Below are 12830 nucleotides of genomic sequence, written 5' to 3'. Positions count from 1 at the left end.
GATCTCCTAGAAAGCGTTCTCACCGCCATGTATTCGCTATCACTGGCTTGGGTGAGCTAAACTAGTCTGCCTGGGGGGGGTGTGATTTGTATATGCTCACTAACATGGAACAGCCATCATTATATTAGCCTTATCAACATATTCTATGTTAGTGAGCATAGCGGGGGGGGGGGGGGGGGGGATATTGGTGAACATATACAAATCAAACAGCCCCCCAGACCCTCGAAATTCAATAACCCCAAAAGGGGCATTGCCTAGTACTCAACAGCATTCTGAATACAGGGGAACCCCTACCCCACTCTTGTATAAGTTTTAGTCTCCATCATAATGAGCCCCGCTGGGCTTGTAGACACGCTATTAATTGTACGTTGCAAGGGTGAATATAATGCACTGCATACAGAGCACAAGAGACAGCTATACAAGTAAGTGTCTGTATGGTGACATTTAAATTGCACCTTGTTCACATTTAGTTTCTACAATTTTATAACTGTATAACAGAGGTTACATTTTAAGCCACTGGGGAAAATGGGGTATATGAGCCAGTTCTTTAGAATTGATCTGAACCAAATTATACCTCCCACCAAGGCGTGGGTCGAACACACAATTTTTTTTTTTTATTAATGTGGGGGGCCCAGACACTTTGGTTGTATGGGGCCCCGAAATTCCTGATGGTGGCCCTGCCTATCACAGATTAGCTTTCAGCTCTGGTTAAAAGAAAGCCGAGCTGTGATTGGTTGCTTTGGGTAATTTAAACCAGTTTCTGCTTTACACCCGTTGCTAAATCAAGGTTAGTCTAGTGCTGGTTGAAAAAAAAAAAAAAAAAAAAAAGAGACCAAATGGAGGAAGAACGGGTCATCTGCACTAACAGAGAAGGCAGCTTTAGAATATAATATAGGCTACTCAGGATCAGAACAATATATATATTGTGTGTTTACAGCAACTCCACCAGCAGAATAGTGACTGCAATTCTGGAGTATATAGTACAGGAACGTAACTCAGGATCAGTACACAATAAATAATAGTAATGTAAAAAAAAATTATATATATTATATATATTCTTCTCTATTAGCAGAATACTGGGTGCAGTAATGTAATGAATGGTGTAGAATATAACAAGTGCAAAATATGGAATGTACATTATGTGCCCATGTACACAGTGACTGTCGGCAGAATAGCGAGTGCAGCTCCAGAACATAATACTAGCTGTAACTCAGCATCAGTAATGATATATAAATGCGGGGGATAGGCCTCTGTAGTTTAAAAACTAGAGACTGGAGGGGCCTGGCCCTAGGAGGAAGCATTAACCCAGATGCTGACTTGATGCATTAGATGACAAAAAATGTAATCCACTATAAAATTAATAACACAAATAATCTTATAATTAGAAAAATATATGAATCTGATAACCACAGATGAACAAATCACATTCCAGCCCCCTTTCCCTTATCACAGAAACGCTGAAAAAAGGAAGGGAAAGCAAACTATAGCTCAGCTCAAATCTTTTGTCCTTTCCTCTAATATTTGCAGAACAGATCCATCATATCACACTGGATCTATAATGGACGGAAGCAATGACACCAGTGGGAGCAGATCCTTTATAGAGAAGGCAGTGAGTCCTAGAAGAAGACTGGTGCCATCAATAGGGACTGCAGCAGTGCAGACTATACAATGATATCTTCCATGGAGGTGAAACTCTCCTATATAATTGTAACATCATTAATGCGATGTATGTAGATCCTTCAGAATAACATCCCCCGTACCATCACTGTAAGTATGATGGTGGATCAGGTGAGAACTGTACACCGGCAAAAATTAAATTGTTGGGGGAGAGGGAGTGGTGGAGTATGTGGTTGCTGAGCGGTTTGCCATATCCCAAATTTTCAGAAATAGGTCTAAGTCAGTGGGCTTATCCTTTGCCATGCGTGGGGAAGACTTTACAGTCCATATACATAGGTTCTTCTATCTATCCTGATCCTGGCAAATTGGGGTGAGGTAGTGCTCGTGGGGTCCTCCTGACATCAGTGCATTTTCTAGTTAAACCTGTTCAACAGTTTCATTGCACACTGGAGGACTCCAGTGATGAGGTAAATTTAGATCATGGCTATTCCCTCTAACAGGTCCGCCTCTGTACAGCGATTGTTCCAATAGGGCAGAGTACATCCTCTGGAGCCGACCTGGGCAAACAGAGACCACATTCCTCCTGGTACAAAATGTCCAGAGCTCTTAAGCAATTGTCCAGTAGATCCTTCGGAGCAACGCCTTTCACTTTATCTCCTGGTGTCCACAATTGCCTAAGGAGGTCCTTGATGAAGTCACTCAGCTCTGGCTGCAAAACCAGGGCAAGATGATGAGAAAATGCAGAAAACAAGAACCAAACAACATACAGTCCCAACAGTGAGTCATTATACAACATCCAGTCACATGAAAAGCTACAATGACAATGCTGCAGTTACATCATGCCCTATACTCTACAATGAGTGAGATTACAGAGCTAACCTCCCCCCTTAGCCTTGCGGGACAACCATTAGAATTCAGGACTGGGGCTTATCCCATCATTCTCCCTGACACCAAGGGAAAAAAGCTGGAGGTAAATCACTGACACTGGTGGAGATATGCCAGATGAGGACTAGGGAGATATGGGGACCCTGCAGCCTTTAGCACACTAGCTGCATTAAAAGACCTACTCACACAGACATCAAGAGACAGTGAGTAAATCAGAAAAAATTCACATGATAATGACATATCCAGTATTATGGTAACAGACATAGGGTCACAGTCAGTACCATGGTGATGGTTTCAAGATCACAGTCAGTACCATGGTAATGTCATAGGATCACAATAAGTACCATGGTGATAGTCATAACATCATCATTACCTGGATACAGTTGTGGGGTGTGGGTGGTAATAGTCATAAGGTCACAGATGCTATGATGTTATCATGGCAATAGTTGCCGGGTTAGCTGGTCTGGTCAACCCATTTTATACAATGACCCATAATAAGACATAATTTATAAGATGACCTCACCTTAAAATAAGGCATCACCCAGAAACATGGTGGACGAGCAGAGTCTGTAAAGCGGGGAAGCAGTAAGCGGTAGTTAGTGAGCCATGCGTGAGCCACATAAACACCAAAGCAGCTGCTATTATACAAAACAAAAAATGACAATGATATAATGTGAGATGACAGGACATCTGAGTGCCTTGGTGAAACACATGGATAACTCCACCTAGAACACCGCCATCAAACACCCGCTGCATATCATCTGCTTCTCGTCTACTCTTCCTGAGCTACATAATGCCTTATACTCCAGTGACATCAAGAGATGCATTTCAAAGGAGGAAAGAGGAGGGATATCAGTGAGATATTTATAGACATCTAGTCTATGACCTAGACAGCACTAGGCTGTAAAATGTTCCCCAGCACACACACACATATATATATATATTGTGCTGGAGAACATTTTATATATGTGTGTGTGTTTTGTGGAGTTTCCCTTAATGGCGGTGGTGTGTATGTAGCCAGCATCTCTCACCTGAGCACTGATGTGCAGTGCATTGAATATATCCTTCAGGTCACTGATGTAGGAGCGGGATGGGTGTTTCTGGGGCAACACATTCAATATACTCATCAGTACATTCTCACTGATGATCTTCCACAGGAAACGCAACTCGTCCACCTCGATCCCTTCACTGATCTGTAGAAAAGGGATCCATACAGAAGCAGTAATGTAGCGCCACACATATCAAGGTGAAAGACATGACATAAACATAACATGACAGACACATGATATCTAGGGTTTCACTCCTAGTGGTGAGGTCAGGACAGCTGGAATATTTTTTTGATGTGCTGGTTGAGATGTTGTCTCGCCTTTAGTTTTCAATCACAGGCTGTCAGGACTGAAGGAAAACCTTGAGCAATACAACCAACCCCCAAAGTAGTACCTATTCCCCATGATAGGGTCCACTCCTCTGTCCACCCCTATATAATGATGACTAATAAGTGGTATGTGATGTAGAATCATTCTGGGGCTGTACAGAGACTTAAGTTTCTCTTTGTTAAGGCTATGCCATTAGTATCTCACAGAAGGTTGGCAGACCAACCCAGGGAGAAAACAAGATGGCTGGGCTGATGAAATCTTTTATCCTTCTGGCTCATTCTCTAGAAACTTCATAGCTCTCCATCAATGGTGTGATATAGAGAGCAATAATGGCCCTTCATATCATGTTGCCTCCCAGTTCATCTAGGAATATCTACATTGTAAGGCGCCTTTCACACAGTATCCGTAATTGCAGACAATATAGTACCCATTGATTTTAACTCTTTTACTTATCCGTAGTTGCTGGACTATGATTCGTGCAGCAAAAATACTGGAAAACCATTATACCCATATCTATGAATGAGTCTGTGCTATTGCGGACAGCTCTACGGAAGTGTGAATGTGGACTAAGAGCAACATTTTACTATTGAGGTAGAAAAGCGACAAGCGGACCCCCCAGGTGTTAGGTGAGGCTCAGGAGGAACTATAAAATTGTCCAGAAATTAGAGTTTCTCTAGGAGATAAATCCTTTCTCTAAAGGATGTTTAATGGGTTTTCATGTCTGGGGCCCATGCTGGACTCTGTGGGGTGGGGGAGTCTTCATCTCTCACTGAAGTCTGTACCTACGAGATGTCTGGTACAGGTGAAGACAACTTCCAGGACAATGATCAGGCATTAGAGATGTTAAATATTCCATACAGAGTTATATAACTCTGTCCAGCTGTGAAGGAGAAAAACATTCGGCAATCTGACCATGTGCCAAGCAGAGGGCTCCTTCATACTCCAGAGTCTAAGAATCTCATTCCAAGGCCTCACTGAGGCAGAAGAAGCATAGTACATGGATCCAGCGGCGATCTTAGGTTTAAAGGGAATGTCACCTAATTTTTTTTTTTTACTGATTACAGTCACGTACTTAAAATTGTTATTTCATTGTAATCTCTTTTTATTTTCTGACTTTCTTTTTTTTATTTCACTTTTTGTACATTGTTACAGCAAGACTCATGGACTTAAGCTAGAATAGACTCTGTCCCCTTGATATGAATGTGAAACATTACTGAGCGCGCTCTGTGAGCTTTGAAAAGGTCAAATCACTTAACAGCAGCCTCCTCTTATCACCACAGACAGAATAGGAAGTCTCAGCTTAGTTTTAGCCCCAGCGGTAAGAATGAAAACTGCATGATGTCATGATTATTTTATAATAAGGATAGAAAAATGGAAAATTAGAAAAAATGTCACCAAAAATTCTTTAAAAAAATATGTTTAACATAAAAATCATTTTATGTAAACAAAACAAAAAATCTTTTTTTTTATGACACATTCCCTTTAAGTCTTCATCCTCTAAGGTCTGGGTGTCTTCTTGGCCTCTTTTGTAATACAAGAGTGTCCTGTTCCCGTATCACAGGACAGCAACATACATAGATGGGGTGACAGGGTTAAAAGGGGACAGAATATGCTCACGAGGAGGCATAGCCTCCCTCGCCTTGAACCTCAATAGATGCACTATATAGCGTGAAATGCTATACTAAATCTGCAGTATATATATATGTGCAAACAGGTTCGGACTCCTACAGGTTGGGAGCCTTCTTAATTCACATGTGCTATCTGGTTCCCTACAAACATACTGTACATGTGCATCTTTTACAATAGGCCCCAAAACCACATCACTACTCCTCTCTCTTTCTACCTTGGTGCCATATACATATATTTAGATATATGTTTTATTATGTATCTCTATATGTGCACTGTGTATTTTGTATGTTTTGGATACTTTTTGATATACACTCATTTTTCACAAATCCTATAATCCAATTATATATACATATTCCAGGTTCCTAACTCCTCCACAGAAAGAAAGTCTCTATACTGGTCAGGAACACATACAATATAAGGCTGGGTTCACACTACGTATATTTCAGTCAGTATTGTGGTGCTCATATTGCAACCAAAACCAGGAGTGGATTAAAAACACAGAAAGGATCTGTTCACAGAATGTTGAAATTGAGTGGATGGCCGCCATATAACAGTAAATAACTGCCATTATTTCAATACAACAGCCGTTGTTTTAAAATAACAGCAAATATTTGCCATTAAATGGCGGCCATCCACTCAATTTTAACATTGTGTGAACAGATCCTTTCTGTGTTTTTAATCCACTCCTGGTTTTGGTTGCAATATGAGGACAACAATACTGACTGAAATATACGTAGTGTGAACCCAGTCTAAAAGTAACACCAGACACAAATATGAAGCTATGGACAGACAGTGAGGGGGTCTTTAGGGTGTTTATACCAGGCTGGTGACGTTCTGACACTGTAGGATCTCCTCGTACTTCACAGGCAGCTGATAATCTATTGGGAAGTAGTCATGCTGCAACAGAAGATTAACAGTTAATATCAGAAGGTTTCAGAGTATTTAATGGTTCAGGGATCCGTCTAGGTGACCCAGGAACCCCATGTCATATTAATCACCACAATGTGACTATAAGGCAGGTACACAACAGGGTGGGAACTACGAGATCTGTTACATTACATTCTAAAGGTGTGTACCAGATGTGATTTTAGTGTGGATTCCATGCCAATATCCTTGCCAAATCTGATTAAAGGCTTTTCACAAGCTACAGAAAAAAAATCTCCATGGAAAGCAATAGCATGTTACTTATTTATTTCAGAAAGGATGAAGATTAGTCATAATGAATGACAATGTGGCTACTCCTTGTGCCAGATTTGCTGCATAGCCAAAGCACATCTGCATCAGCTAGCCTTGGATTTCTATCAGTGGATTCTATAGTAAATCCAACATGTTTGCATACCCTAAGAGCCACAGTTATGGATACTCTAAGCAACACTGCATTAAAGCAACATTAATCATAGAGTCACACAGAAAGTGAGTGCACCCCACCTAAAGTATTAGCATCTGCTCCTCAGTCACACAATGTAAAGATAAACTGGATCGGACAACACACCAGATGAAATTTCCATTAAAGGAAAAGTACAGCAAAAATTTTTATTAAAGTATTATATTGCTCCACAAAAGTTATACAAATCACCAATATACACTTATTATGGGAAACGCTTATAGGCTGCGTTCACACTACGTATATTTCAGTCAGTATTGTGGTCCTCATATTGCAACCCAAACCAGGAGTGGATTGAAAACACAGAAAGGCTCTGTTCATACAATGTTGAAATTGAGTAGATGGCCGACATTTAATGGCAAATATTTGCTGTTATTTTAAAACAACGGCTGTTATATTGAAATAATGGCAGTTATTTACTGTTATATGGCGGCCATCCACTCAATTTCACCATTGTGTGAAGAGATCCTTTTTTAATCCACTCCTGGTTTTGGTTGCAATATGAGGACCACAATACTGACTGAAATATACGTAGTGTGAACCCAGCCTTAAAGTGCTTTTTTCCCTGCACTTACTACTGCATCAAGGCTTCACTTCCTGGATAAAATGGTGATGTCACGACCAGACTTCCAGAGCTGTGCAGGCTGTGGCTGCTGGAGAGGATGATGGCAGAGGGACACAGGACACTGAGCATCCCCCTGCCATCATCCTCTCCAGCAGCCACAGCCTGCACAGCTCTGGGAGTCAGGTCGTAACATCTCCATGCTATGGGCAACAGCATTTATAACTTTCCCCACTGTCTTTTACCTTAATGGGATATTCCCATGTCAACTTGTTATGCCCTTTCCATAAGATAGGGACTAAGAGCTAATCAGTGAGGGTATGACCAATGGAACCCCCAACCAATCCCAAAAACAGAGGACAATTCTCCTCCGAATTAATCTTAGCGCTTGCAAGCGTTTAGCGGCCCCAAAGGCGTGGATGAAACCCTAGTCGGACACCATTTGGCTTATTGTGCCCTTGAATCAGCTTGAATATATCCCTTTAAAAGGTGCGTCTATACAGTTATTTTTACACCGATTTTGTTATATATTCAAGCCAAAATCTGCCCACAAAACACCTCCTATTGATTCTGATGATAAAATAAATGAGGTGACATGTGACTTCTCAACATGTATTCTTAGAGGAATCTATCCACTCAAGTAGAAGTTAAGTTTGATCTACATTTTGCATGAAATCTGCATCAGATATATCTGGCTGAAAATTCTGTTCTGTAGGGGCTAAGGAGGGAAGCATGATGCCTACCCCAAAAAAATGGCAGATCTGGGACAGAGCAGGCAGGCAGGCAGGCAGTATGCTCTTGTCTTTTCTTGTGTGACTAAGATTTCACATATGTCATTATGTGCATGGGGGCACTTACTTTTTTACATACACTCTGCCAGTAGCCTGGAAGGCAATGCCTCCACACTTACCATGTACGTGATACGGTTTTCAGACGCTAGTTTACGACTTATCAGCTTTATGATCTGACACTCATCTTGAATCACGGCCGTCCTCACCAGAACCAGAACCCCTGCAATACACAAGCCCCAGCTGTAACCTCCATATAGTGACAGCACTTCTAATCTCCAGTGTCAATATTCAGTTCTGTAATTTAAAGTGTCACTGTTGTTACAAAAAACTTTTGACATGTCAGAGAAATGTCTGAGTGTTTAGACCCGTACTGATCAGGAGAACGAGCGGGGAGAAAACATGCTGTAGCTCGTCCACTCTCTGCTCAGGGCTGGAAAAAAAACAAGAGTCAGACTTATATGGGAGCACTATGGAGCCTAACTTTTTTCTAACTCCGAGCGCGGAGAGGACGTGCAGCAGCGTGTGCTCACCCGGATCATTCTCTGGATCGGTACAGGTCTGAACAATCGATCAAAGCTTTTGACATGTCTCCAAAAGTTTTTTGCAGCGACAGTGACACTTTAAGCTCAAACCTGGCCCCCTACAGTATTATGAGTAGCAGCTGCTGTCCCCATTTCTATGTGATACCATGCAGTGGTGAGAGAGTCTCCTGTGTAGAGCAATGTTCTGCAGCAGCTCTGAGCAGGGAACAGGCAGAGGGCTGTAGGAGTGGAGCAGGCAGAGGGGGGCTGTGATGGAGAGCTGATGGAGAGCAATGCATTCTGGGAATTGTAGTACTGAGCATATGCTGAACCAGAGAAATGAAAATCATGGTATGACAGAGGATTACAGACACATGAGACAAATGGATTTTGGTGGTTTCAGAACGGGGGCAGACAGGTAACCAATGCTATATGTTTCTGTAATATTTTTACAGAATACCCCTTCATGGTGTGTTCACACATACAGGATCCGCAGCAGATCTGCAGCAGATTCGATGGCGCAGATGTGAAGTTGCAGATTTAAAGGGAACCTGTCACCCCCGTGCCTGGGTGACAGGCTCCCGGCCCCCCGTTAGAGCCCCCTATACTCACCTGATCCCGCTTCTGGAGATGGTCGGGTCACGGAGATATCGGCGCCCGAAGCCCGGCGTGCGTGCTCCTCAGATGAGTCCAACGCTCATAGAGAATGACGGAGCGCTGGACTCTCCTGTCATTCTCTATGAGTGTTGGACTCATCTGAGGAGCGATATCTCCGTGACCCGACCATCTCTAGAAGCGGGACCCGGCGGGATCACGTGAGTATAGGGGGCTCTAACGGGGGGTCGGGAGCCTGTCACCCCGTCACCGGGGGTGACAGGTCCTCTTTAAAGCAAATCAAATCAGCACCATCAGATCTGCTGCAGATCCTGTATGTGTGAACGCTCCCTAAGGGTTCATTCACATGTACAGTATGTGCAGCAGATTTGATGCTGCAGATAACAATGTAACTGTATAACTGAACACAACATAAAATTTTCACAATCAACTCTGCTGCAGATCCTGTACATGTGAATGGACCGTCAACATCATAGGGGGAAATTTACCAAGACAGGTATCTCACATGCCGGGATTTAGTAAAATTCTGTGGCCTTAGCATTTGGCTGATTCATAAAGAAGTGTACACCTCTTTAATCAGGCACTGCAGCGGCTGGTCCACATGTCACACTTTGGCTTTAGCTGTCCAGGCATGATGGGAATTGTAGTTTTGCAATAGCTGGAGGGCTGCGAGTTTGACACCCCTGATCTCGGCTCTGCAATCCTCACAGATACAATTACTCACAGAGGAAGAAGACGATTCCTTTCTGCACAGTCATTCTGCTAACACGTGTCCAGATCACTAGCCGCCCTGGTCTCCTGCTGAAGGAAGGAAAAGTGAAACTAAATGAAGTGATGGCCCCTCTAACAGAGCAAACCCCCAGGGTCCAGTGTGTACACCCCACCCAGCACCATGTACATTTCCTCACCTACTGTGGACCTCAAGCCACAGATTTATCAACTATCACATACTGATCAATGAAGCAGAACTGACTCTAATAAAGTACTGTGAATCCCTGTGAGAACCGTCAAATGCTATACTGTGTGTAGGGGCGAGACATGGAAGTAGGGCTGAGCGTCCAGCCCACTGTCAAACATGCAAAAAAGGGAGGGGGAAGCGAGGAGGTGTCACAGCCCTCAGCACTTAAAGGGTAACTTTGGGCGGAAGGGCCTTTTTTCGCTATAGCCTGGAAGGGGGTGGCTGAAGGCAACGCCGTCCACTTACCTGCCTGGTTCCACCACCAGGTCCCGCATCAGCCATTCCAAGGCAGAGGCACTGGAACCAAGGAGGTAAGTGGACATCATTGCCTTCATCCATCCCCTCCCCAGCCATAGGGAAAAAAAGCCATCCCGCCCAGAGTATCCCTTTAAGGTGCTTAGAGAAGCCTCTGACACTTTTCACCGGAGAATAAAATCATTTCATTCTGGAAGCACAGGCAAATGTATGAAAGGTACTACGTGTCTCCTTGTCCTAAGAGCAAGCTAACAATGTCAATAGTTTGGAACATGAATTGCAGCTGACAGCTTTACAGCAGGCATCCCTTGGGTGAGACCCCCACCATCTCCCAACATCCCCAGTGTCAGCTGAGCTCCAGCGACAGTACAGACAGTACCAGTGACACAACCGGCCAGACCAATAAAACTAGTGACCTCAACAGCCCCATCTCCTGCAGCCATCTATCCTGGAAGATATATTGTCTATGTCACTATAAACAAGAACTTACACATGCTGTACATACATAGAACATACCCAGGTTATACTGGCAAGGAGATGTATAACTTATTTATATGAGATATATATTACCTAGCATGCTATTTCACTATATACAAGAAGACGTCTAATCAGCTGTACATGTATAATTATATATATGGAATATACCAGCATATTGCTATGTATAAGAAGATGTATACCTTATACCAGTGGTACATCCAATATTAGAAATGGAAGATACCCAGATTAAACCTGCACGATTCATATCATTATATACAAGAAGATGTATTACTGTACATGTATAGAAGACACCCAGGTCACACCAGCATGATCCATACAACTATGCACAGAAAATGCTCATACCAATTGTACATGAATAATGTTATATAGAAGATATACATAGTATACCAGCATGCTAGATCACTAGATACTAAGTATAACTTATACCAGCTGTAACCATATAGAAGATATACATAGTATACCAGCATGCTAGATCACTAGATACTAAGTATAACTTATACCAGCTGTAACCATATAGAAGATATACATAGTATACCAGCATGCTATATCACTTTATACTAAGTATAACTTATACCAGCTGTAACCATATAGAAGATATACATAGTATACCAGCATGCTATATCACTAGATACAAGAAGATGTATAGCGGGGGTGGGGGCTGTTAGCGGAGCTCAGCACAGAACCAGGCGGATACCCATTAACCCACTGTGGGGCGGCTGGGCTCTGCATGAAGTTTGAACATCTGCCCCGTAGCCCCGTGAGATGACCCCTCTCTCCTTCCTTAGCTCCCGTCTCTACACCCTGCGGTTCCCAGGAAAGCTGAGGGGCAACCACTGTGACTGCCCTTACTGCTGCTTCACTGCCACCCAGCTTTCCCAGGCTTCTGTGTGGCGGCCGGATGACAAGCCCTGCGGAGCTGTACAGGCAGCTGCTCCATGAGGGGTGACTGCCCCCGGGACTCCTCACCTGCCGCTCCGGGACTCCACACCTGCCGCCTATCTCCTTCCCGTGCTCTGTACAGCCGCCTGCACTTACCGCTCTCCGTTACCGGCGGGTATCCTCACAGTGTACAGCCGCCTCCTCTCGTGAGTCTTTCCGTTATAAGACAGACGTGGGATCCCCGGGTCTGTCCGCTGTCGCTGTGCCGCGGTCTCCCGTCTGGCGCTATGTGAGGAGTTGTGTCTGGATCTCTCCGACTGCGGGTGACATCTGGGATCATGAGGGGCGGAGGAGCCGCGGCTGTTCCCTCCCTCCAAGTGCAGACAGACTCCCAGCAACTCACAGACGGTAAACACACAGCTGTACAAGAGTGTCCTGATACCCATCATACACCGGTATACTGCTATACCCTGTATACACACCAGTATACTGCCATACCCATCATACACCAGTATACTGCCATACCCTGTATACACACCAGTATACTGCCATACCCTGTATACACACCAGTATACTGCCATACCCATCATACACCAGTATACTGCCATACCCTGTATACACACCAGTATACTGCCATACCCTGTATACACACCAGTATACTGCCATACCCTGTATACACACCAGTATACTGCCATACCCATCATACACCGGTATACTGCCATACCCTGTATACACACCAGTATACTGCCATACCCTGTATACACACCAGTATACTGCCATACCCTGTATACACACCAGTATACTGCCATACCCTGTATACACACCAGTATACTGCTATACCCTGTATACACACCAGTATA

At 43.6% G+C, this 12830-nt stretch overlaps 1 protein-coding gene across 4 annotated transcripts; it reads right to left on the bottom strand.

Moving 5' to 3' along the window:
• Positions 1-555: 555 nt before the first annotated feature.
• IL34 (interleukin 34) lies at positions 556-12341 on the bottom strand. 4 transcript variants are annotated; one of them, XM_069968635.1, is made up of 6 exons: positions 12127-12341; positions 10105-10178; positions 8364-8464; positions 6327-6404; positions 3534-3695; positions 556-2326 (listed from the first exon to the last, which is right to left on the bottom strand). In XM_069968635.1, the coding sequence occupies exons 2-6, from the start codon at positions 10136-10138 to the stop codon at positions 2111-2113; spliced, it is 591 nt and encodes a 196-aa protein (XP_069824736.1). In that variant the 5' UTR covers positions 10139-10178; positions 12127-12341; the 3' UTR covers positions 556-2110. The 4 variants fall into 4 exon arrangements, with proteins under 4 accessions (XP_069824736.1, XP_069824733.1, XP_069824737.1 ...); XM_069968632.1 differs by having other exon boundaries at positions 10105-10181; positions 12127-12340; XM_069968636.1 differs by having other exon boundaries at positions 12058-12136.
• Positions 12342-12830: the final 489 nt, after the last annotated feature.

Source organism: Dendropsophus ebraccatus, chromosome 4, assembly GCF_027789765.1.
Source record: "Dendropsophus ebraccatus isolate aDenEbr1 chromosome 4, aDenEbr1.pat, whole genome shotgun sequence".
In the NCBI taxonomy this organism is placed as follows: Eukaryota; Metazoa; Chordata; class Amphibia; order Anura; family Hylidae; genus Dendropsophus; species Dendropsophus ebraccatus.
The sequence above is the reverse complement of the archived record's forward strand: the minus strand, read 5'-3'. Positions and strand labels throughout refer to the sequence as shown.